At 47.4% G+C, this 27,100-nt stretch overlaps 2 protein-coding genes across 15 annotated transcripts in view; one reads left to right on the top strand and one right to left on the bottom strand.

Moving 5' to 3' along the window:
* caska (calcium/calmodulin-dependent serine protein kinase a) overlaps positions 1-27,100 on the top strand; it is a 125,236-nt gene that overhangs the window by 35,789 nt on the left and 62,347 nt on the right. For all 14 annotated transcript variants that reach the window (XM_030342793.1, XM_030342803.1, XM_030342805.1 and 11 more), the window contains exons 3-5: positions 6,640-6,745; positions 8,379-8,456; positions 8,585-8,657. In XM_030342793.1, the coding sequence (XP_030198653.1) occupies positions 6,640-6,745; positions 8,379-8,456; positions 8,585-8,657 (257 nt within the window). The remainder of the gene's footprint in view (positions 1-6,639; positions 6,746-8,378; positions 8,457-8,584; positions 8,658-27,100) is intronic.
* gpr82 (G protein-coupled receptor 82) lies at positions 17,057-19,326 on the bottom strand. The gene is made up of 4 exons (XM_030342806.1): positions 19,187-19,326; positions 18,028-18,895; positions 17,724-17,861; positions 17,057-17,623 (listed from the first exon to the last, which is right to left on the bottom strand). The coding sequence occupies exons 2-4, from the start codon at positions 18,889-18,891 to the stop codon at positions 17,414-17,416; spliced, it is 1,212 nt and encodes a 403-aa protein (XP_030198666.1). The 5' UTR covers positions 18,892-18,895; positions 19,187-19,326; the 3' UTR covers positions 17,057-17,413.

Below are 27,100 nucleotides of genomic sequence, written 5' to 3'. Positions count from 1 at the left end.
CTACCTACAAGCTATGTCATGCTATGCACGCCATGAGACGATATTGAAGAGAAAAGGTTCAATGTTAAACACAATAATAAATTTACAATAGAAGAGTCTGCACTTGTCGCATTACGTAACGTAGTCAACCTTAATCAAAGACCCACATTTAAATTGTTAGATTAGCTGGCCATTTCTATATGCTGGGAAATTAGGATGCCCTTACATTGACTTTGATTTTGTGTTTCTACCTTTCCCTTCCTCCTCTCGAATGCTTTGGAGGAAAGTGTATGCTCAGTCAAACCGACTACATCGTGATGAGACCTATATATAGAACGCCTCCACTTCCCTGTGTGAGGAGAGTTTGGGTCAGAGGGGAGCAGTGATTATCGTGCAGTCTGCTGCTTTATACACATCAAAACTTGCCTTTTCGGATTGGGCCGATCGCTTGGACTCCGGTATTGCTGCTTGCGGCTTTTCTCGAGAAGTGCTGATCCAAACAATTTCACAATGAAGGTTGCACTGCCTCAGGTCCTCAGCAATACGCCCGCCAAGTGTGGACTCGATCGGATGAACGGTTGGCAAGAAAATCGAAGGACAGATGGACGGACAGACAGACACAGAACGAGAGTCGACTAATTATAGTTGGAGTTATATCAGATGTGCACACTCACTGACATCTTTCAACTTGTGGAGATTATTATGGAAAGTTGCTGATTTGAGGGGGAAAACGGGGGGGATTAAGAAGATCAAAGAGGCGAGAAAATGAGGAAGAGACGGCTCCCTCGATAGCAGTATGGAGTGGAAAACTTACGGAGACTCCAGACTCTCAAGGTCCTGTCTGTTTTCACTTGGCTACATTCTGTCCGCTGTTAATGGTGGTGTCCCCGGAGTCCCCTCTTACAAACGGGCCACTCTACAACATTTAAACCTCTTTTAAAAGCATTGTTTTGTCTAGCTCTTAGCCTCATGGATAATGTTTTTACACAGTGTAGAAGGCATACTCTAGAGATTTTGGTTTTCTTCTTTCTTTTGGCCTTTTAATAGAGCTTTTAGTTGTGGCTATATTTTGGCCTGTCAAAAATGCCAAAAGAGAATACAATTGTTAAATTGGAGAGTATTTTCCTGGTGGAAATATGATTGAACACACAAGAGGACGAACAACAAAAACAGTGTTCAGCATCAAGGCTACAGTCTGACACTGAACAAGGAGTGGTATGATGTGTTAATTCCAGAAAGCAGACCACAACACCCGTAAGACTGCATATATATTGGCATAAGGTGAAGAAAGAGGAGAAAAGCCGATTATAATTACATTTAATATAAAATGTCCACAGCACCCACTCGATAAGAACAGAGTCACTAACCACTAACCTAGGTGTGCCATTGACCCTGAGCTCATCTCATCGTAACCTTTGCCCGGTTTATGAAAAGGAAATGAGCGCCTCACACAGACATTCATTTATCTGAGGGTGTTTGGCAGGGGATCAAGTTGAACCTCTGCCAACAGCGCTTGTGGGGTTGACGAGTATTGCTCGACTGAAGCAATACTTCTTAACCACACACATCCTGTAAAGAGAATTACCAACCCGCAATACAAGCTAGCTAGGATTTACTCCAAACACACAGGTTTCAAATTACAGCCAACTGCCACAGCGATCGCTCGTCGAGCAAGTATAGCTGTTCTGTTGCGTGCGCACTGAACTGGTGGATTTAAAACGCAGCACTCTGTTTAGTTCTCAGGGAGAGGGGGGTTGGAGGCTCGATGGAGGGGAAGGGATTGAACAAATGCCCAAGGAGTATTTTGTCCTCCCTGCCCTTCTCATAAAACAGGCGATGAAAAGCTTGCTTGAAGGATCACAGAAAACACCTGAATCTAATGTTTTTTATTGTAACCTTTCCAATGCTGTGGATTTCTCATGTTATTCCTGTGTGTGTGTGTCCGTGTGTGTCCGTGTGTCCGTGTGTGTCCGTGCGCCTGCCCGTGTGTGTCCGTGCGCCTGCCCGTGTGTGTGTGTGCGCCTGCCCGTGTGTGTGTGTGCGCCTGCCCGTGTGTGTACACGGCTACTTCATGCGTGCATACACAGATACTCACACACCAAATCACAAGCGTTCCCGTGCGGCACTTTGGAATCCATCGCTGGCCCGGCTTGCTTTCGCCTGCAGACGCCAGACGCTTTCTCCACTGTTGATTTGTTTTTATTTCCCTCCTACCGTTTTCCCTGTAGGTACCGCCATCGCACTTGAGCGGGCAGCTTTAATACGGCACCGAACTGGGACCTGCCAGTGTTCACGACGTGCACACACACGCACGCACTTGAACAGCGCTAGGTCCGTCTCAAAACGGGATTGGTTGTGTCTAAGCAATAGAACAGACTTACAGCACGACACCCACAGCACGCCCCCTCTTCCGAGGGTTGAAATGACCGAGTAATATGCTAATTAAGCAATTAAGTATGCTGAAGGGTGAACTTAGAAAATGTATTTCCCCCTGTGTTCTAAGAGGGCTGCGTTAAATCACTTACAATATGTTCTCCTATTCTTAGGCCTAAAAAAAAAAAAAGTTTGGTTCCTGTTGGTTGTCAGTTGAGGTCATGGGTAGGTAGGGAATTTATTTAATTTTTTTATTTTATTTTTTCCAGCGGCAGCGAATGATAGGTAGGTTGTTTTCATTTAAAAACGAGAAAATTCGCTCATCCTTGTACAGAATGAAGAGGTGCTGTACCAAAACGTAATTATAGAGGTGCTGTACCAAAACGTAATTACATTAAAAAAAAATATATATATTTTTTTTTTTATATAAAACTCATAAAATAATTTGGGTCGCACATAAATTGACAGGGTCGATCGGAAACCGGAACCAAACAAAATTTTTTTTTAGGCCTTATTGACCACTATGAGGTTTAGCAGTAGGAGTGTGCACAGGCGGGTGAACCAGCTACACTGTGCAGTTTGGTTTGCGGTTTGCGATGCATCAGCAGTTGACCATCTTGTGAGGAGATGGTAAGGGTTGTGTGTGTGCAGCTCGACCCCCGTTGTGACAGTCTGTCTGGTGAGGGAACGGGCTGGAGCGCGAGAGAATAAGCGGTACTCACTAACAGGGGCCATTCCAGGACTCAACCTTTCCAAGGGGGCTTGGCCCCTTATAAGATTTACATGTCGTTACATCTGCAATGGCTTATTTTGTAGGCTACGCGCCAGGGGAAAGGGGGACAACCAGGACGTTGATGATTTCATGGGGTTATATCTCCGCGGGTTATGTATGTAATAGGAGGATTTACCAAACCACCAGCCCGACCAGGACGGTTTGAATGAAGCCTGTAGAAAAGTGGTTAACTTAGTTTTAGGACATTTTCAATGCGGCCAATGGGGCTTCACTAAAGAGGGTCTTAGAATCGCCCCTGTTCACCACCATGTCGTACTAGACATCCCCCAGCCTGCCCTTCGCTTTAGCTCCTGATTTAATCCCTCTCTCTAACCTCACATTCCCTCCTAAATGTTCCCGCTTTCCACCACCTCATTTCGGTTTTACTTCTCTGCAGGTTTTGTTTTATTTTATCCCCTACCCCATGCCTACTACCTCCTTATCACTCCTCTTCCCCTCAGCAGTCATACATCCCCAGTCATCACAAAAGAGAAGGTGCTGCTTCTATATGTGCTTTCTATGTTTTGAATCACCTGGAGGCAGAATCACAACGGTGTCCCATGAAACAAGTTTGAGTGTGCACGCACTCGCGCTGTGTCGCTGTGGCCTTTCTGTCATGACAAGCACATGGAATCTCATCGGGCAAACGGGGACGACCGCTGTGCACGATCAGTTCTTTCATCCCGTCATCCCTTTCTTCATCTCTGCCTCATTTTCTTGGAAGTGTTCATTGTCACATTTCGCTTTCACGCTACATTAGTTTTTTTAATGCATCACGTGACGTTCTGCCTTGTCCTTCTGCGTGCGTGTGCGTGTGCGTCTTCCACTTGGAAATGCCTTGTGTGTTTACCCGAATCTCACATCCCTCATTTGATGAGCAAACCATCCTGTATGCTTTAATCTCTGACATGCGCACACAAATAGACACAGACACAGACACAGACTGAGACACACACACACAAACCCTATGTGCAGCGATGGTGTTGGTTTGCGTGCTGTTTGGATTGAGTGTTCTCTTGTGTTTGTTGCTGTGGTGGGGAGCGGGCATGCGGTCAGCGGATGACACCGAATGCAGCAGGCCGTAAGGTGGCCACTTATCATGGCTTAAGCTGCATTAGCACTTTGTGTGTGTGTGTGTGTGTGTGTGTGTGTGTATGTGCCTGTCCTTGGAGGATTAGCTTAATGTTAGTGCTGAGACTAGCGGCAACGCCAGGGGCTCATGGTCTGGGCCCGGGCTTTAATTAGATAAATGTCAGCAGCTCACGCATGTAGCCTGCCTTGTAACAACGGCGCCCGTGTAGCTGACACAGGGTCTGTTTGTATGCGAGTGGGTCTATTTGGATGCGTGATGATGTGTTGTCGGCTGTATTCCCTGTCGATTTTTCATGCCGACAAACATCTGCTGAGTCCTGTGCCAGGCCTTTGGTGCGTCATCGTGCCATCAATAATGCTCCCGCGGCAACCAAGGGAATGCCATGTGGAGAACATGGCTGCATGCGGCTTCCATATCGCCATGGCGCGGGCCTATGTACAGCACCAACGCGCATGTATGCTGAAGCATACAATATTTGTGTGTGTGTGTGTGTGTGTGTGTGTGTGTGTGTGTGTGTGTGTTGCAGAAAGGTTCTGCATTATGTATACGTATGTGTGTGTGCATGTATGTATATATATATATTTGTCTATCCAGGCTCCAGCTGCAACCTCTCCCGGAATAGCTGCTTCTAGAAGATGGAGGGGGGGGGGGAGATGTACTGCTGGTGTTGAATGGATAAGTGGGAGGCAGGGCTCATGGGGAGGAGGGAGGCCAGCTTGAGTGAGAAGAAGACGGGCTTAAGAGGCAGGAAGGTTTGGAGTGGAGGGATTTATAAGCCAGAGTCTTGCCTGCACATGGCGAGGAGGGGGGATGAGTAAGATAATGGTGTGAGGAGGGGGAAGTACATGAGAGGATTCACGTGGGATTTACTGAGGGTGCGGGCGGCATTTGGTGACAGAGCCAAAGGTCTTCCTTGTTTGAGGCGCTGCTCTTGGGGTAGGGCGGAGTGGCCCCCACTTCTGGAGTTGTCTTTGAGGCCAGCGTTGAACAGAACTCTTCGGTCCAGTATTTCGCATTCCTACAGGGACAATCCCAGAGACCATGCGCTTCGCAGACTTTTTAAGATTTTCGCCGAACACCTCATCCATTCTGTTTAAGATGACAGAAAGATGCTCCATTTACATTACGGCGGAAAGTGCTGGAATAAAGATTTCTGTCCAGGCCAGACATTAGTCGTCTCAATAAATATTGCGCTTGTATTCCCCAACCCTTTCTCCATCAATTGCTTATCTTTTTCTACTCCAATGTGGTGGTGTTTTTCTGCCGCCAGAGCAGCATGTAGAATAGATTCCTGCGGTGTTGTTTGGATATGAGGTGATCGTGGGTGGCTGCGTTCCGTACGCCTCGACCGTTTCCTTCTCGGTTTGTTTCTCTCCTGCTCTCAGTCTCCATTCCCCGCCTCCTCTCTCCTCATCCCTTCAGCTCAATTAACCTTCTTGATTAACCCGCCGCTGCTCTCAGCAGCTTATTCAGATGGAAGATGCTCACCGGCCACGACGGCCTAGCGATGACATTTCAATATTCAAAAACAACCCAGACGCCAGGAAAGCAAGCAGATGGTGGGGGGGGCTATTGACATTTTACATGGCAGGCCCGGCGTGGCCGTTGAGTCATCATTAACACGGTCTGACTTGTGTCGGGCACCGGGGACAGGGGCCCGAACGGTGTGTGTGCATTGTATTATTCACCAGTGTGAATAATACTGGTGAATTATTTACCAGTGTGAATAATACCGGCCCGTGTCCCTACGGACACGGGCCGGCGGTTGGTCAGACAGGGGGCAGAACGCACAGGTGAACACATAACAATATGGGGGATCTCTCCGTCGGGAATCAGTCGGGATGGGAATCTTGGCTCAGTCTGACACATGGCAGACATGTATGTTTTCCGGTGGAAGCTTTTGCAGTGTGAAGGCTTGTCCCTCTGGGACTTTTTGTCGTGTTTAGGGACTCTGCAGTGATCTCAGATCTGTATGCATTGAAATCTATTTCTGAAATGTGTATAAATGCTGGCACACTGGAATGTTCGCCCACATAAAACCACGATAAAAACACACACACACACACACCAAGGCTGAGGGAATATTAACGATGATTGTTTGTGGAGATGGGACGCCAGAAGCCTCTGTTCGGAAAAGGCTCCAGATTGCTGTGCTAGTTTAGCAAACGTGTCATGGAGGGAACAGAAGGAAGAACCACATGGTGCTGCTAATAATAAGGAAACGGATGTAAACAATCACAACAAAAACTGTAAAAGTTCAATGCCGTCTAACACACACAGACAGGTGTGGTTGTGGTGTGTGTGTGTGTGTGTGTGTGTGTGTGCATAAACTGTAAAAGTGCAATGCGCCGCCTCACTCAATACCTCTGCGTTTCATTCTCCCTCTAACTGTTGGTGGTGTCTGTGTGTGTTTTTTTTCCAGACCTGAAGAGGGAGGCCAGTATTTGCCACATGCTGAAGCACCCCCACATCGTGGAGCTCCTGGAGACGTACAGCTCGGACGGCATGCTCTACATGGTGTTCGAGTAGTGAGTCTCACCCCGCCGCGAACAGAGCAGCCACTTCACTGGGAATACACAAACCTCGGCACCAATTAATAATGCATGGGGGGGGGGGGGGGATCTGCTATAGGTGGGCGATGGACAGAAGAGAGCGTGGGGAAGCAGAGGGGAGGAGACGGACGGAGTGTGAGAGAGCCAGTCGTCTTTGGTGTTATTGTATACTACGGAGTCGTGGGGAAAAGCTTGTTGGCTGTGGGTTGGGGGAGGAAAGGGCGTGCGGCATTGGCTTTGAGGAAGGAGAGAGAGAGCGGGGTTATTGTGTGTGTGTCTGATGCTATAGTTGAAGGGGGCAGAGATGAGATTAAGATTTCCCGGCCGGCTCCCCCTTTTCTCTCTGTATTCCACTAGAACTAATCCCTTCATCATTTAAATCCTTTATCGCCAGCCAGGCAAAGACCTTGGGTCTTTTTCATAGCGCTGTCACACATAACAAAACATCTAGGAAGTAACCGCAATATGTAGCATTTTAATGAGTTTTGTACATGGGAGTGGACACACAACATGGTAACATGCATCCACTGTCACCACATCCCCAATTTGACCTCTTATTGGCTTACAGAAGGAAGAGAACCTCAAACAAGGGTGTGACTCCACTTAATTAGGCCCCATCTAAATCGTGCCATTTAAACCTTTTACAAACAAAGTGTGTGTGTGTGTGTGTGTGTGTGTGTGTGTGTGTGTGCGTGTGTGCGTGTGCGTGTGCGTGTGTGCGTGTGTGCGTGTGTGTGTGTGTGTGTGCGTGCGCGCGTGCGTGCGCATGCGCCATTTATCCGGGCTAGTGAATTCAAAGGGATATAAAGTGGGTGGAGCCTATTGGCTGCTATCTTGGTAGCAAGCCTCGTCCCCCAGCAGTAGGAGCCGCGCTGGGGGTGGGTGGGGTGAGGAGGGGGCGGCAGCACCCTGGAGCTCCAGCTGGACTGAGGAGCTGTGGTGGTTAACGGGCTTCTCCTCACTTCAAAGTGCCCCGTCAGGCTCTGTTCTTCTTCCAGCGCTAACCACTCAACTTTATGGTTATCAAACACACTCTCTCCTCTCCCACCGAGTGAATTAATACTGGATGGAGCTGCGCTATGTTTATTTATATATGTATATGTATATATGTCTGTGTGTGTATATGTGTATATATATATGTGTGTGTGTATTTCTTTTTAATCTACCTGAATTAACCCCCTATACAGTACGTCAGCAATGTTTTAGCATTCATGGGTGGCTGCCTAACGCACACACACACACACACACACACACACACACACACACACACACACACACACACACACACACACACACACACACACACACACAGGTTGTAATTATTGCTGTACCTGAGCTGACCGCTAAATGGTCCTTCATAGCCACTCCTAGATTGAGACAGCTTCTGAGTTTTTTTCTTTTTAGGAGTGACCTTTTCATCCTTCCTCTGATCATGCTGCGCCTCTCCCCCTGCCATTCACATTGCAATCAACATATCTCTCATTCCCCGTCTGAATGTCTCTGTCTCTGTCTCTGTCTCTCTGTCTCTCTGTCTCTCTCTCTCTCTCTCTCTCTCTCTCTCTCTCTCTCTCTCTCTCTCTCTCTCTCTCTCTCTCTCTCTCTCTCTCAGTATGGACGGTGCAGACCTCTGCTTTGAGATCGTGAAACGGGCAGACGCTGGCTTTGTCTACAGTGAAGCCGTGGCCAGGTAAGGTTCGATCCTTCACGAGTGTAACCACGGTTAGCTCGTGGTAGCAAGTTCACACCTCACCAGCTCTTTACGCTGACCATCTCTTCTACAGTGGCCTCCATTTATTTATTTTTCTCTCCCTTCAGCCACTACATGAGGCAGATCCTCGAGGCGCTCCGCTACTGCCATGACAACAATGTCATCCATCGAGACGTCAAGGTACCATCAGAAACTGTAGTAAAATGCCATCCTTTGAGCTCAGGTGCTCATGGCTCGGGAGGAAGATTCAGAATGTCCTGGGGCATCAGTTTAACTAGGTGTTAAGGCAGCCGGGAGGGAAGCAACCAACTGCCACTCGCTGTGAAGACTGTTAGCCGGACGGCGGTTGACCTCGCAGTTTCAGCCGCGAAAAACTTCTGCTGCCAAGACTCCTGACAACATTGGTTATTTTCTTGCGTTGACTCTTCCTCAGCAACGCTGTTAATATTTGATGTCCTGCGCTGGCCAGCCGTTTTCGTGTTCTTCTTGCTAGCCCTTGTTTCCTTGTTTGTAGTACTCCTTTTATACACAAGTGCGGGTGTGTTTGGATTCACTAGCGTACAGCTGGGATGCGAGTCTCCTCTCTGCTGGGCGTTGGTGTGCTTACCGCAGGTGGAGGGGTATGCTGTTTATGTTTGCCCATCAAATTCTAATGGAAGGGCTCGTTCACGTTCACGCAAAGATGGTGGTAAAAAAAGCTGGACAAACCCCCTGAATGTTCAACGAAGTAACACGGCACCCAATCATCCTCCTACCCACAACATCCACCAATAAGCAACACTGCGTTCCCCCTGCAGCTTCGGCAGCGGCTTGTACATGTTAATGGCTTTTATATCGCATTCAAGTGGGGCTAAATTGCGAAGGCCCTCTTTTTATACACGTGTTTTATTGCCTTCTCTCCCCGCTGCTCATAATGCATGTTATACGGCTGCAGTCTTCCGCCCCAGCATGTGGATACCACTCTGTGCCGAGCGCTAGGGGCCGGGGTATTAGTCATCTCCGACCTCCGCGTGTTGCCTCGTTGTCTGCGGCAGTCACGATGCGCCATCCTACACTGGGCTGCCTCTGGCCTCCACGCAGCCCCACACACGCACTCTATACTCTCCGTACAAACACACACACGCCATACCCTCCATACAAACACACAAATACTCTTCATACCAACTCTCACACTCAATACTCTCCTAATGAACACACACCCACACACACACACACACACACACACACACACACACACACACACACACACACACACACACACACACACACACACACACACACACACACACACACACACACACACACACACACACACACACACATTCTCCATACACACACACATTCTCCATACACACACACTCCACACTCTCCTAATACACACACACTCCACACTCTCCTAATACAAACACACACACACACACACTCCATACAAAGATGGAACTAGGTGGAACTAGTGTAGGTAGACTAGAATGCATAACCAACCGAAATCACAAGTGACTAAAACAGCCCAAACACCTTTGTTGCTTGTCTTGTGAGAAACGGAACAGTCTACTACAATCGGCACACAAAAGAGTACAAGCAGGTTAATTTTGGTCCCACACAAGGTCCCGAACCCCTGTGGCCACCAGAGGTCGCCAAAATGACCTTCACAATATTTGACGGAAAAGTTTTTAATGGTATTTGAAACTCGGGCTTAGAAATGAGGAACAAGTCTCTAGTGACTGGTGTATTCCCTGGTGCAGTCAAACCGGCGTTTCTGAGTCCTTTGAAATCCAATCCAAACAGTGGAGCTCTGAGTAATAACAGACCCATATCCAATCTGCCCTTTATGAGAAAGATAAGTTAAGTGAGTGAACTTTTCTGATTAGTCAGAAAAGTTGTTTTCAACCAATTTAGCAACTTTCTATATAAAAAAGACATACTGGAAAAGATTTTTATTGTTTAGACCCAATCATATAACCGAAACTGCTCTCACTAAAATAGTCAACCATCTAAGATGTCCGGTATCAATAAAGTGAATCTTAATCTGTATAGTTTTAAAGAACATGGTCTCGGTTAATTGATTCCTCCGAATTTAAGTGCAGCATTTGACTCAGTTGATCACTATATTCTTATAGATCTTCTTGGTTCTGTTCATACATTACTGAAACAAAATTATTCATGGCCTCCTTTCAAAGATCATCAGTAGTCTGGTAAAGTAAATTCATGTTCCTTTAATCGTAACATTAGATTGGTTGTATTCATGTCTGTCGCAGCATCAGCCCGTTCAATCTACTGTATTTACTGGACTAGTTGTGTCAATATCGCTGCACTGCCATACTGAAATTGAACATACCCACTACCCATACTTAATGTTAGGAGATACACCTCTGTTTTTGCTACTGCGTATGTATCTGAATGATGCGATATATCTTTCAGTGTCGCACCAGGAAGCTGCCCTGGTCCACTACTGAAGGTACTTCTACTTGTCCACAAAGCTCTAAACGACTTATGCTTGGCTAGACTGGGTAGCCCCGCCCATTCTGCTGGCGATTTGAGTTCGCCCTGCACAAGGGCCTGGAGAAGAGCAATAAATGTCTTCCTGCTTCCGATACGTTTTTGCGGGAGCAAATCACCAAGCTGGCTTTTCCCCTTTGCTCTTTTTCCCCTTTGGTTTAACACAATGATGACTGAGAAGCGGCGGCAAGCAGCCAATCGCGTACAGAGTCAGTTGAACTAGGCCCGTTGATCACGCCTCCTGTGCTGAAGAAAATGACAGCAGCTTCCCCAGACCAACGTGCAATCTACGATTGAGCTTGGTCGTGCAATAGCCAGACTAATGCTGGGCCTACAATGGGCTTCCTACTCTCTAACCCCATATGTATTGGTTAGAGCCTTAAGGTTGGCAAAAGTGTGTCTTCTAATCTGTCAAAACTGCAGTCAGAAAAACATTTGGGGATGCAGCTTTCTCTTTTTTTTTTAGGCCAACAAAAGACAGGGTGAGTTCAGTGTCTGTGTGTGTGTGTGTGCCCGTGTGTGTCTGTGTGGGTGCGATCTCCTGGTTTCAATAAGTGGTAAAGTACACTCTCGGGGTAAAGCGTGTGAAGAACGGAAATGGACCATAAAAGTCTGAATACATGCCTGCCTTTCGTGGCACACGTACACCTGGGGTTTTACAGCTGCTGCCTCATATCGCTAAATTCCCCCTCACGTCAGCTTGTATTGTTAATGGAATCTTAGGGTCTGGTATTGTAGGTCAGTTGCTTTTCTTCAGATAAGTATAGGTGCCAGACACTGTGAGCCAGCACCATTTGTTGAGCTTAGCAGCTGAATAGTCCTATCGGCATATGCTTCTTCTGTATTTAAAGCTTTATGTTGTTTTTTTTAAATGTATATAGAAAGGGAGAACTGAGATGTTGGGTATACAATCAGTATTCTGTGTTCTCAGGCATCGTTTATACATAGCAGGGTATTTAGAGAAACGAATATCCCCCCCCCCTCAAATTTTCTTTTTGCATTCATTCTGCGGGCGCATCCACCGTGTTGATAAACAAATAATCCCCCTATATGGCGCAAGGTTCGTTCGTGTGGAAAGACAGCGGGCGCTCACATGACGTTAAAGGGGACCTATTATGCTTTTTCGACTTTTATGACCTATAAACGTTGTTATAATGATTGATAGTCATGTTTAACCATGCACAAAATACGATGTAGATTTTCGGAAACTCTTTCTCTCATCTGGGCGCTTTCAGCATTCTCTGTCAACGCTCGGTTTCGTCCTTCGCCGCCCCCTCGCCCCCCTCCTGCCAACCCAACTCCGTTGTGATTGGTTACCTTCCTTGAAGCGCACGCGCGGGCAGTTTTGACCAGGCATATGGGGGCGTGGCAGGAGTGCCTCTACGTAGATGATTTCCCGGAAATGTGAACAAGTGAATCGAAAACGTTGTCCCGAGTGTTTAGCGCTCTGCACAGCCACCCCAGACTGTCAGCAGGGAATACGTCAAATGCATGTAAGTCATTATTTGAGACTTTAGTATGGTTAAACATGACTATCAATCATTATAACAACGTTTGTCCCCATTAAGCATTTTTTGGCGCATAATGTGACGCTTGAGAACCGAAAACCCTGTTTCTCCCGGTTGACACGACAACGCATAACCGGCCTTATCAGAAATCGGCCGGAGTATTTAGAAATAATCATTTTCGTTGATAAAAACAGGGTTTTCTTGTAAATGAGAGGCCAAACCGCGTGGCAATATCTGCGTTTTCCCTTCGTGTAAACGGGACCTCGGTCTACCACCTCCCTCACTCAAGTAATTTACCTACAACTGAAGTTACAATTTGTCTAGGTTGCACCTGCACAAGCCAATTACTTGGAAAAATGGAATTAATGCATTTGCATGTTTTTTTTCGCCTGGCAATTAAATCTCCTCTTATGTACGTGTCATGCTGCTGCTGCTGCTGCAGGTGCTGGTCTTATCTCATGTATTATCGGAAACTCTATGATTGTTGTTTTTTCAATTAAGGTTTTCTTTCATGTCGTCAAACCTTGCATCCTCCGAGCTGTCGACACCAACATCCAGAAAGGGAAAGTGTATTGACGTGACGCACACGTGACCGTGCGTCATGATGCCTGGGCGAATGAACGCGTGCTCATGATTCAGCGGGGCAGGCCCCTGTGATGCCTGTGACGTCTGGGACATTGGAGCGAGGTGGTGAGGTTCACCTCCGTTGTTGCTGTTCAACTCTGGCTCGCTGCTCTTATCAGATGGGATTTATAAACCATTCTCTGCAGGGGGCAAGGCAACGCGTGAGCTTTGGCCCGCATGTGGCTTTGCCGTTTCCCCCCCTCCAACCCAAAAGACGCATACTCCTACCCACACCCTTACTATCAGGAGAACAACACTGGCTGACGCATATACTGGCTTTAAATATTTTCTCTCTCTCTCTACCTCTCTCTACCTCTCTACCTCTCTCTCTCTCTCTCTACCTCTCTCTCTCTCTCTACCTCTCTCTCTCTCTCTACCTCTCTCTCTCTCTCTACCTCTCTACCTCTCTACCTCTCTCTCTCTCTCTCTCTCTCTCTCTCTACCTCTCTCTCTCTCTACCTCTCATAATTAAATCTGCGGTGATGAATTCAGTTTGAGTTCTTTTCCACCTTTTCTGCTCCTTGATCTCAATAGATGATCGAGAGCCGATTAAGTAAAAGAACCGCACTGAATGTAAATATCAGCCATCAAATAGTGAAGTGAATCTCATCCTACTAATATCACCGCGTTGCGCTTCCTTCTAAACCTTCATTACCTTTTTTAATGAGGCCTGTATAGTTATAGCACCGAATTAATAATAATGATCCAAGCTGCGGAGAATTCTAGACATACTCGGCGTGCACGAGATTTGTCTCGGCGATAAACACAGAATTATTGCATTTTTATCGGTCTCACTTCTCACTTCGAAACAGCATGCGGCGCTACCACCACCGCCCCCTGCTCGGTGGGGGGGGGTGCCCATCTTTGACGGGATGCTGGGGCCCATCTTTGACGGGATTCCATTCCGTGTACGGCTCGGCCCATTTCAATCGGTAATGGAAACGTAAATCAGCGAGACACTTTCTGACCTGGAACAGCCAACATTGCCAATGGAAAAAGGACCCTGTCATTGAGAACAACAGCCTGGCCAGCAGTCCAGAATCAGCAAGAACACCCAAAACATATATCTTTAATATAAAATGTAAAAATACATCAGATATTGTAAAAGCATCAACTGTATTGGAATTTATACGTTGATACTTATTCTGATGCTGTTGCATACTGGCCCATAGTATTGCTTGAGGTGTGGTTCTTACAACCCGCATATGAGCACTCTACACTGTACTTCAGGGCTCAAGATTAACATTGTCTCCTGGTGGCGCTGGTGCTGCAAAGCAATTTCATAGTGTACAAAGCAAACCATATTTTTATCAGTGAGTCTTAACTGGGTCATGTTTCCAACAAGAGCCCTCACACTAGCGCTCCACACAACCTCTCTTAACTTCTGGCGCTGCTCAAAACCTTAATTACCTCGGCCCGTCATAAAGTGGATCTGAAAGCCAGACTGACTTCCTCCACGCAGCACTTACTGGTAGCCCTGCGCTATGGATTCCAAAAAACTTGCATTTCAACGTACGTATTTTCACAGCATGACGGCGTAGTCCCACTCTGGAAGTTTGAGGGGGAGCCATGATCTTTGTATGTCCAAAAAAAAAAAAGAATCTGGGTCAGACGAAATCTAGGGAAATATTACCTCACATACACATACGTGGTTGCAAATGGGACCATATTGGTGGCAGTCATGAGCCTGTCACATGGCACAGGGTTGTGTGTTTCGACAGTTAGAAGTCTTTGTATGTCCGCAACAATATTCTGAAGGACACCCAGTTATGTCTGTCCCTCATCGGAGTGAGCATCCGATGCGGGCACTGAGAAGAGAATCGTGTTGTCGGCGCTTGCGTATACAACAAGGTCCTCCACTCGAGGGGTACTGGGCGGCCTTTAGGTGTCTCCTTCCGAGCTGAAATGCCGATACCTCCAAGAGTGAATTCCAGATTCTCTTGATACCACCGAAAACAGCGGCGCGATCGTCTTTCCTGACACTGTGAGGGCTCGGCTCCTTGTCTCACTGCCCTGCGTTGGGGGACGAGCTGTCGGAGGCTTCTTGCAGAGAACGGCAACACCAGAGACCGACTGAGTCATCTCCCTGCTTTATAGTTTGACTGACTGGTCCTTTTTTTTACAATCTGTCATCGGAAGACTACAATCTGTTATCGAAAGATGCTCATGTGTTGGAATGTGTGATTGTGTTTGTGCGCTCGCATCCCTACCACACACGCACACATTCTAAATTCACTCCGAACCATAGTTGCTGTGATGTGAGTCAAAGGCATGTATTTCTAAAAGCGCTACATCTATGTGTCGAAGCGCTCTAACATAACCTGCTGCTATACATTATTATAATAATTATTACATGCAAGATTGGGTTCAAATTCGGTGAGCTTTGGCCCTTAAGGGCTTCGCACTCTGATAAATCGTCACAAACACACAATGCACACACACAAAGCACCACAAACACTTGCAGACACCCAAACACGTTTAGAATAAATGTCCTGGCGCTATGTATTCAGTAAGGTATGTATTGATAAAAACCTGATGTTTATCATCCACAGACTATTATGAAGGTGACTTTTGGCACCTTCAGCAAACAGCAGAAGACGTGTCTGTTTTGTGCATCCCTTCCTTGTGTGCGTGTGCGTGCGTGTGTGCATGCTCTATCCTTTTTGTCACGGCTAACTGTGTACCAAATGTCACATTCTCCATATGAATAGCTTGATTTATAGAGAGCCTTGGAAGGGTCTTATTTCCCTGGATGGGTCTTATTTCCCCTGGATACTTGAATGTCAGCTGTTTCTACAATGTAAGGAAATGCCATATGACCTTCTGCCCCTTGCGGTGTTGCGCAGAGTAACCTCGCCCCCTCTTTTCTGTAGTTTGTACTTCCTCAAAGTCTGAAACGTCAGAACTTCCTTCGGCTGCGCGGTCGCCCGAATATGGTGAACTGGCTGGGCCACGTGGGTGGACGGTCATTTGTATCCTGCTCGGCAGCCAGGAAGGTCAATGGACTCATTGAATCATCTTGAAGGAATAGTAGTCAATCGATATGCTGACGGAATGAAAATTCACTATTGCAATGGATTTCATGGAACACACTGAATGTACAGTTTAACCCGCGTATCAGCTCTCCCTTTCTATCGCCTATAGATAGAAACACAGAATAAGTTAAGAATATTCAGCTGGAGTACGATATGTGCTGTACCTCCCTCCTCCTTCCTTTTCTCTTCCATACTAGCGCTACGATGACGAGCCTCATCATGTCATGTAGGGGCCCACATGTAGCCCAACTCCACGTGTATCTCACTACACATGAAAAGGCCAGCGCGCGTACACACACACACACACACACACACACACACACACACACACACACACACACACACACACACACACACACACACACACACACACACACACACACACACACACACACACACACACACACACGGCAATTAGTCCCCATCATCCCACTTGGACAACAGTGGACACTGGAGCCAAGGGAGGGGGCACTCTATGGAGGCTGTCACAAAGGCACCAAATAACAGAGGCGTGTATGCACTAATAAAGAGAGAGACACACACACACACACACACACACACACACACACACACACACACACACACACACACACACACACACACACACACACACGACTGAGTGTTTTAGAAGCATAGCCGTTCGACAAACTGTGGATTTGAGCTCTCTGATGTTGCAGAAGATGTGCTCATGTAATGAGGCTGAACAGTGGGGGGAAATTGAAGATTTGGCCATCTAGCAGCGGTGTATTCATAAAATAATCAAGAAAATGACATCTAATACAGATACAAATTCCATTAGTTCTTTGACAGATATATGTGAACTGGGTGTTTTGAACTATGCTAAATCGGTCGTATGTTCAGACACGTTAATATATGATCATGTTTACACCTTAGAAATAGATTTTGAGTCAAAACGATAAGCTTTCTGCAGTGTGTATTGAAGTTAGAAGAAAATGCTATATTTTTAAAACATATTTTCTATTATTTGGTCAATTTTGGTCCCGTGCATTGAATCAGTTTCTCAAACATACACAAAAACAATGATTTTCATGGATCGCAAAGTCCGTGGCAAACTTATATACAGTATACAGGCAGACACAGGCATGTATACAGGCAGACACAGTAATGTAACCCTACAGATAACAGGCCTTCATTCATGTTAAATGTAACATAGAAAAGTTACAATCGACTGTTACCAAAAATACATTACAATTGCACAGAAATGTCCATGGACTAGTGGGAAGAACCACAAGCTTATAAAGCACTCACAGGCTTACAGCATGTTGTCTGCGGATGGAGTGTCTGTACCCAGCTCGGCCAGCCCAGGCAGCTGAGCAGCTCTCCCGTCCTGGGGCGTGGTGGTCTGAGTCTTTAGCCCCAGGAGAATAAATGTTTGTTTCCGGAAACTCTTGTCCAACAGGAAATAGATCACAGGATCCAAGGATCCCCGCATGATGGCCAAAAGTAGAAGGAGATTCTTGATCTGTAAGATAAATAAAAAGATGAATAAGGATGAAAACCATAGAGCATCGGTACCTGCAATACGAAGATTGAATTGCTAAAAGGACACGCGATGTGTTTACCTCAATAAGGCTGGAGAATGGATGGCAGTGCTGGGTCTTTTGACTAGCGCTGTAGGAATAAAGACCTTGATCAATGACCAGGGAGATGAAAATGGCCTTGTAGACATTGTACGGTAGCAAGCAAAAGATTAGCACCATCTGGGAGAAACAAACTCAAAGTTATTTATGGTTTGTGCCGGAGAAAAGATCTGATCTATTCCTTTCTTGAGAAATATTGATAATATTGTCATAATATCGTAATAATGTCCTCAATGATGATATAATCACGTTCTTTCTATCTGCAACGTCATTGATTTACAAGCACCTTGATGACCATGATGTTGCGGAACACCCTTCGAAGCAGGCCCTGGGTGGAGGCCATTTGGATGTTGCGTCGCGCACGTCTGACGTGATCCAACAGCAGCACGTAGCACAGCAGCACCAGCAGGAAACACGCAAAGAACAGCGTGATAGTGATCACTTGGCCGACTTTGGACAGAACTCCACCCAGCTCTGTGGCTGGGCTGAAACACAGCGCAACTTCCTCTTCCTCCTTATCGCCTGACACACGGCTGTGGTTCGCCCCTCCTCCCCGACCGGGCTCCGGGCCGCGACCGCTCCGGGTCTCCGTCAGGGAGTAATACAGGGTCACAAAAGTGGTGGCCCCGACCACCAGCACCCACGCACCCACGCACACCCTCCGGGCAAAGGAAGCCCTCCTCAGACGGTCCAAGAAGGCAGGCCACCAGCGCTGGGCAAAGTGGCCGGGCGTGCACCGGGTGAGGGCGGCCAGGCGGCTGAGGGCCACCCAGGTAAGGAGGCCCACGCTGAGCTGGATGTTGACGTGGAGCATTGGCGTGGCCCCGTGCAGCACCAGCTGACACAGGAGGCTGGCGGCGGGCCGGGTGGCCGCCTGGACGTAGTACACGGCCATAAAGGGCGCGGTCAGGGAGACCAGCAGGTTGGACGCGCTCAGGTGGCTCAGGTACACCTGGGTGGGGGCGCGGTCGGAGATGCGCCGCAGGAACACCCACAGGGCCAACGTGTTGCCGGGCAACCCGGTGAGGAAGAGGATGCTGTAGAGGCAGGGCAGGGCAATGAGGGTGGCAGAGCCGGGGCAGAGGCCGAGCGGCGGCGGCGGCGGCGAGGCTGATGGGGATATGTGATTCGGGGGGCGCGTGTTCTCCATCGCTCTGTGTGAGAACCGAAGCACTGTGTTATTTGACCTCATTAAATGCGGTGGAACATTTGTGGAACTGCCTAGCCCTGTGTCCCGCAGCACTCTCAGAAGAGTAGCACTTTGTGAAAATTGACGATTCATCACCAGAGCTTCCTGAATGGGTTTACCATCACTGCATACATACGGTTGTAGATTTATCGGTAAGGTGCCACTATAACCTCTAAGGCCGTTACTTGAGCACACTAAGGGAAATACACACCAAAACATCATACTTTAAACAAAGTAAGATCGGAGAAGTACTTACCCGACCTTAGCAGCTCTCCTTTGAGCACCCTTCTGTTCTGTTTCCGTACTATTAGACTACGAACACATATTTAGACAGTCTGCGAGGTGTCGCTTCCTTGTGGTAAATTAAGTTTCCTGATCTCATTCTGATACGGTCATCGCATTTCTCCCCATGACCATGAACATGTCACCAACTTCGTATCAGACAGTTTTTCTGATCTTGATGATCACATGGTTTGTAAAAGTTAAGTGAAATTAGCTATTGACAAAAAATATATATATATATAAGTATTGAGTATTGCATGTTGTAGTGGCCCACCGTATCAGAGTAGTATTTGGTTTAGAAAATACAATTTTCTGCCTGTATCTGGGTCTTTCAGTATTTTCAGCTACATTCCAGTGGGGGGCGCTCCCCAATAACAAACCCTCCTCCACGTTTGTCTGTGTGCCTAGGGTTGGTGCTGTTGCTGTAGCCAGATGGCTGGGTAGTAAAAAGCCACAAGAGACCAGCACTCAAATTTGCTCTGCCTCTCTCTTTGTGCTGTAGATAGAATCATTCTAAAAAACGATTGATCCCTCGGGTCATTTTCAAATAAAAACTCAATATATAGGAAACATTCAAGTGTTTTTCTTCATACATTCCCGAATAAATAATACATAAATATATTCCCAATAAATAATACATTCAAAATAATTTTTAATAAATGTTTAATAGTAATGATTTCACAAAATATAACTAAGAAAATATTTAACAGTTGAAACCGTGTCCATAGCAACGTTCTATGACATGATAGAAAATAGAATGTCTTAGGAGAACAATCCGAATTGTGTTCAACAAAGCTGTGGAATACAGACGTTTCAATTCTCGCTGGAATTCCCCTTCACCATCTAATGGCTGGCTCGTAATGCCAGCCGTATTGTTCCCGAATGACGCCCACCAGCCCGGTGGACGGCTGTCTCGGGGCGGTCCTGCCTGACGTTGCCCAGCAACCGCATCACCTGCTTCCTCATGGACGACGTCAGCAGGAAGTACATGACTGGATCCAGGCAGCTGTTGAGCGCAGAGAAGAGCAGGGCCACCTCGTTGGCCTGGTCGACCACGCCCCTCCAGTAGCAGGACGTGTCGGTCATCTGGGTGATGATGTAGAAGACGCGCACTATGTGGTAGGGCACGAAGCACACGGTGACGAGGATGAAGAAAGACTTGTTGGCCGTCTAGCTGATCCAGAAGACAACCACCAGCATGAGGTTGAGGTAGCCCCTCCACTTGGCGTTCTGGAGCTCCTTATACTGGAAGCATCTGGAAGTACTACAGAGCAACGACCACAGTGACGCACAAACGAGCGAGGATCTCATGCTTAGAGGGGTGACCAGTCCCCCAAGAAGGACGTTACTTCACAGTTTAACACTGACTTGTTGAGCTCCTTGGGAGTCTCCTCGCCGAGCAGGGTCAACAGCAGGGTCCAGGCCAGCGCCAGGGCCCGGATGAGGGCGCAGGCGGCAGTTCTCCAGTCGCACCTCTTAGCGGTACCCCGCCTCGGCTGGTCTTCACGTAGCGGTCGACGCTACGTGAAGATTTATGTTGACTGTTTTTATGTCATTTCTGCAAACTCTGATCTTGATGATCACATGGTTTTTAATAAGATAAGTAAAGTTAGCTATTGGCAAATATATTACCAAAGACGGCAGTATTGCATGTTGTGTATCAGGGTAGTGTTTGGTTTAGAATTTCTTTCGGCCTGTATCTGGCTCTTTCAGAAGCGACCATGACTCAAATTACAGACTCATTCTAAAAAACGATTGATCCCTTGGGTCATTTTCAAATAAAATCTCAATATATAGGAAACGTTAACGTGTTTCTTTTTTCATACATTTCCCAATAAATAATGCATTAATACATTCCCAATAATTAATACATTCATAAAAGTTTTTAATGAATGTTTAATAAAAATGATGTGACACAGAATTTAACGGCAAGAAGATATTTAACAGATGAAACCGTTTCCATAGCAACGTTCTCCTCTTCAGAAATAACAAAGTAGAATGCCTTTGTACAGCGGTTTGCGAATGGTGAGGCGCACCTCCCCTGGGGGGCGCCAAAGAGCCACAGGGGAGGCGTGACAAGCAAAGAAAAAATATACATCTGTATGCAGCTCTATTGATATCGGTAATTGTGTGTGCGTGTATTATTTTTAAAATGCATCGTTTCCTTGTCCGAAGTCAACAGAAGTCAGCATTAAGGGAGGAGACAGGACCCAGCAAAAAACGTAGGAAATATGATCCTGAATGCGTTTCTGGTTGTCTGTGGAGAGTGAGTTCCCCAGATCTCCACTAAGGCTATGTAAGTCCTATTCGCCTTCACCTCCATCTACTTGTGTGAGTGTGGGTCTTCCGCACTGACCCTGATTAAAAACAAATACAGAACGAGGCTGCAGGTAAAGGACGACTTGCGTTTATTTCTCCCTGGAGTGCAACCCCGCATCGAACTAGCCTCGTGAGACCTTCCTGATCTCGCGAGCTCCATTGTATTTACTCGCAGATCAGTTTGGTAACCTGCGATGGAGAAAATTTGGAGCCGATCGCTAAATGACCGGCCCATCAGCGTTGGTTTTGAGGCGGGTTTAGGTGTGACGCAACGAGAAGCGACTGTTCAGTCTAAACAACATGGCGGCTTCCGTTGATCTGATTGTTTGATTTGGCCCGTCTATCACCAACATAGGTGGTGATAGACAGATGGTTTATCCATTCAGCTAACCAGTATTTTCGCCCCTTCCCAAAAGTTTTCCAATTGAAGGTTCCCAGATGGATTTGCTGAACAAATGCTAATCAATCCATCTGGCGGAGTCAGTTTAGCATCGAACACCCCTGGGCATCAAAAGCGAGGACTCATTGTTCCCACTGATATGGAAGATTAAATTGAATTTTTTGTGATGTTAGAACTGATTGTTGTGCACAAAATGAGTGTGCGCGACTGTGCACGTGCTTTCCGGCCTCGAAATACTGCATGGTTATGAAGGCCTAGTGGCGAGAGAGAGAGAGAGAGAGAGAGAGAGAGAGAGAGAGAGAGAGAGAGAGAGAGAGAGAGAGAGAGAGAGAGAGAGAGAGAGAGAGAGAGAGAGAGAGAGAGAGAGAGAGAGAGAGAGAGAGAGAGAGAGAGAGAGAGAGAGAGAAGAGAGAGAGAGGGGGGGGGGGGGGTTGGACGAATGTGCTTTGTGGATGTGTACAATGATGCGTCTGTCTGATCGTATTTGCTGTAGATGGATGGGATGGTTAAATAATGTCACACGATCGGTGATACTGCAGGCTCTCATTTGTAAGTGCACTGATTGTGTGCCAGTCTCTGATAGGCTATACCTGGCATTTATTCAGTTGTTGATTGCTCTTCTAAGTGCGCCATATTGGTGCCAATTATTGTCGTTTTTGCATTGTAATGCACAACTTTGCCTCTCCTTGTTATAAAACATTGTGCATCCAAACAACTCTACCCAATGCAGCCTCCTATGTCAGTACTGACATAGGAGGCTGCATTGGCTAGAGTGTTGCTTTACGAATAGGCTACTATAGCATATCGGATTATCAAACATTGTTGTGTGTGTTGTCATGAAGGCTATAGACTGATTGCTTGCATCCATGAATTATTGTAATGTTATTGGCCAACTGCATATTGGGAAAAATTTGATCGTATTGCGCAACAATCGGGGGATGGGGACCCCCCGAATATCCACGGGTATTTCGCACACTGATGTTAAGCATGTTTTGTTGACTTGTGGATAGGCTTACTGATCAGTGATTTTAAAAGTAGCCTCAATTAGGCCTGCATGAAGTTGGAAATGATTTGCTGTTGCAAAGAATTGCTCGCCTGTCCTTACCTACTCTAAGGGGAGGCTCACATTCACCCAATTTGAAAACCCCTGTCTTAGTAGAACAAACCGAATTGTGTTCAACAAAGTTGTGGAATACATATACAGACGTTTCAATTCTCGCTGGCATTCCCCTTCACCAAATTATTAGATAATGTCATCCGTATTCTTCCCGAATGACGCCCACCAGCCCGGTCGACGGCTGTCTCGGGGCGGTCCTGCCTGACGTTGCCCAGCAACCGCATCACCTGCTTCCTCATGGACGACGACAGCAGGAAGTACATGACGGGATCCAGGCAGCTGTTGAGCGCAGAGAAGAGCAGGGCCACCTCGTTGGCCTGGTCGACCACTGCCTTCCAGTAGCAGGACGTTTCGCTCATCTGGGTGATGATGTAGAAGACGCGCACTATGTGGTAGGGCACGAAGCACACGGTAAAGAGGACGAGGATGAAGAAGGACTTTTTGGCCGTCTGGGTGTAGCGGGCCGCGTTGGGCAGGTCGGGCTTCTCCATGGACGTCCTCAGCAGCTTGAAGGCGATCTTGACGTAGCACACCACCATGCAGCCGTAGCTGATCCAGACAACGACCACCAGCATGAGGTTGAGGTAGCCCCTCCACTTGGCGTCCTGGAGCTCCTTATACTGGAAGCATCTGGAAGTACTACAGAGCAACGACCACAGTGACGCACAAACGAGCGAGGATCTCATGCTTAGAGGGGTGACCGGTCACCCAAGAAGAACGCTACATCACAGAGATTAACACTGACCTGTTGAGCTCCTTGGGAGTCTCCTCGGTGAGTAGGATCGACAGCAGGGAGCCCATCACCGAGGCAAACGCCAGGGCCCAGATGATGGTGCAGGCGGCAGTTCTCCAGCCGCACCTTTTTGCCGGACCGCGGGGCCGCTGCAGCGGTACCCCGCCTCGGCTGGTCTTCACGTAGCGGTCGACGCTGATCAGCCCCAGCAGCACGATGCTGATGTACATGTTCATGTAGAAGAAATGGCCGACCATGTGACACATGGTGGCGCCCAGCTCCCAGCGCTCCCCGCGCACCCCGTGGTACCATACCCTGAAGGCCAGGCAGGGCACCAGCAGCAGGTCCGACAGCGCCACGTTGACCAGGAGCACGTCCACGGAGGCCTTCTCGGAGCGGCCGCGCAGGAACACCCACAGGGCCAGCAGGTTCCCGGCCAGGCCGAGCACGACGAAGAGGGCGTAGAAGAGCGTCAGGGGGATCCGCAGGGAGCTGGTGTCCAAGGAACAGGGGCCGGGCTCGGGGGACGGACCCACCGACACCTGGCTCTCTGGGCCACTGGAGTTTAGGAAAGGAAAAGCCATCAAGGCCGTTGTGGTGAGGATGTTTGACGTCATGAGGTCGTCCATGTTGGGTTCTTCACCTCTGGTTGAAGGAGGAAAGGGCGAAAAAAGTAAATAAAATGGGACAAGCAATTGAGCAAAACTAACAACCATTCAGTCAGAGACTAGTGTTAAAAATGAACCACAACACATTTGGCAATTTGTCACTATCATGTTGTTCTTGTGGCAGATTAAAGGCTATTAAAGTCTGCCGGGAGATACATTTCCCTGGAAGGTGTCTAGTCGCAGTCACAGGTGGTGGTGGTGGGGTTGGCTTGAGATCCTGCCATGGAGGACATAATCTACTACTTTGGGGGACGGATGAAGCGTGAAGGGGAAGGGGATGGAGGAGGGCGGCAAAAAGCCACAAAACGGCAGATGTGAGCATACCCGAGAGGTGTATATGTACACTGTGTTTTGGTCCTGTTTAAACACCAAAAGGTTCCTGATTGGTTGAGAGATGAAGGGGCGGGCTGATGGGGGTTATCTGATCAGGGGGGCATGAGTACTCCATCACTGTGTGAGAATGGAAGCACTGGGTTATTTTCAGTGTGCGAAATCGGGGGTCCCCATTCCCCGATTGTTGCGCAATACCGATCTGAATTTTCTCAATATGCAGTAGGCCAATAACATAACAAGATTTCATGGATGAAAGCAATCACTCTATAGCCTAAATGACAACACACACAAATTTAAATTGTAAACAAACTCCATGATGATTGACGAGTTTACAGAAGAAGGTCTAGACGTTGTTGATCTCGTAGAAAGTTTACTGCAGACAAGGAATTAAGGACAATTCAAGAATAGAGGGCTACGTCACCGAAGTTGTTCCCACTTACTGCGATGACATGTTCAGATCACATTTTAGGATGCACAAGACATCAGTTAGGGTGTAAATAGGCTATATGAAACGATTTTTCTATTGATTTATGTGTAGGAAAGGAATTATTGTTTTCAATATAGACATGGGAATTGTTTAAATGTTTCACAGTTCTTCCTATAGGGTTAATCTCCATCTGGGAGCACCTATCTTGCAGTCCGTGATCCATTTCTGCTTGCGGAGAACTACCTCTTCTGATAGTTTGCCTATGTTCGCGAACGCTGGAAGACATCGGCACGCTTAACAGGTTTCATAACATCCGCCTATGTTTGCGACTTTGGACGCACCTCAAGTGTAGCCTATCGGAGACTGGCACGCAATCAGTGCACTTGCAAATTAAATTCTGCAGTATGACCGATTGTGTGACATTATTTAACCAATCCATCTACACCAAATACGATCAGACAGATACATCATTGAACACATAGACAAACCACATTTGTCCAACCACAGCGGATGCTGACAACATTTAACGCAACAAGCAAAACATCACCAAGGCAGGTGCGCTCGGTCTCTCTCGCAGTCTCTCTCTCGCTCTCGCACGCACGTAAACAATCACTCTACCACAACCAACCACAAGGCCTTCATAACCATGCAGTATGCTGAAGCCGGAAAGGACATGCACAGTCCCACACACTCATCTTATGCACAACAATCAGTTCTATCATCACTATTCAGTCACTCCAAAGATTAAAAAGATAGCCTCTTACCTTAATTTAGAATAGACCCAAAGTGTGTGAGTGATACACTCTCGATCTTTCTTCTGTTTGGCGAACAGAAGAAAGTCTTTCTTCTGTTTGGCGAACATGGCTAATTTGCATACGCTCACAGGGCTCAGCTTGGTAAAAAAATAACATATTTGGGAATAGATGTTTTGAGTTCGGAATACTGGACATGGTGAGCTTAAAAACAATTCAACATTTCAAAATGTGTATTTTTTTAACAAAGTTTGAGACCCCCTCAAATTTCGCTTTTGAGGCTTTCAGGGGGTCTCATGGGTAAATCGGTGGGGTCGAGCCCCCCGGCTCCCCCGTATTTCGCTTCATTGAATGCGGTAGTAAATTTTTGCAACTGAGCAAGCCTGGCTATTGCCAGACCAGGATCAATCGTAGATTGCACGTTGGTCTTGGGAAGCTGCCGTCATGTTTTTCAGCACAAGAGGTGTGATCAACGGGTCTAGTTCTACTGACTCTGTCCGCAATTGGCTGCTTGCCGTCGCTTCCCTGTCGTCCCTGTGTTAAACCAGCAAATAGCGCGCCAGGGGGGGAAGCCAGCTTGCCGATTGGCTCCCGCAAAAACGTATCTGAAGCAGAAAGAAATGTATTGCTCTTCTCCAGACCCTTCTGCAGGGAGATTCAAATGGCCGGCAGAACTGACTAGGGGTACCCAGTCTAGAACGGGCTGGGGGTACCCAGTCTAGAACGGGCTGGGGGTACCCAGTCTAGAACGGGCTGGGGGTACCCAGTCTAGAACGGGCTGGGGGTACCCAGTCTAGAACGGGCTGGGGGTACCCAGTCTAGAACGGGCTGGGGGTACCCAGTCTAGAACGGGCTGGGGGTACCCAGTCTAGAACGGGCTGGGGGTACCCAGTCTAGAACGGGCGGCCTTGAGTCCCGCAGCCCTCCCCGAAGAGTAGCACTTTGGGAAAACTGCAATTCATCACCAAAGTATACTAAGCACCGCGTACAAGCATCAGAGAATACAGAAGTATACTGTATTGGTAAGGTGCCACTATTGACTCTAAGAACATTACATGAGCACACTCAGGGAGATACACACCAAAACGTTATGCTTTAAACAGAGGAAGATCGGAGACGTACTTACCCGACCGGTGGTC

This window comes from Gadus morhua, chromosome 20 (genome assembly GCF_902167405.1).
Source record: "Gadus morhua chromosome 20, gadMor3.0, whole genome shotgun sequence".
NCBI classification, from domain to species: Eukaryota; Metazoa; Chordata; class Actinopteri; order Gadiformes; family Gadidae; genus Gadus; species Gadus morhua.
The sequence above is the reverse complement of the archived record's forward strand: the minus strand, read 5'-3'. Positions and strand labels throughout refer to the sequence as shown.

Bases quoted from the DNA above. Each gene is read 5' to 3' on its own strand.
- gpr82 (XM_030342806.1), bottom strand. From the start codon at position 18,891: ATGGAGAACACGCGCCCCCCGAATCACATATCCCCATCAGCCTCGCCG. The intron at 17,862-18,027 runs GTGCTTGTAAAT...TGTTTCTCCCAG, and splicing joins GCAACATCATGGTCATCAAG to ATGGTGCTAATCTTTTGCTT. The intron at 17,624-17,723 runs GTAAACACATCG...TTTATCTTACAG, and splicing joins CATTCTCCAGCCTTATTGAG to ATCAAGAATCTCCTTCTACT.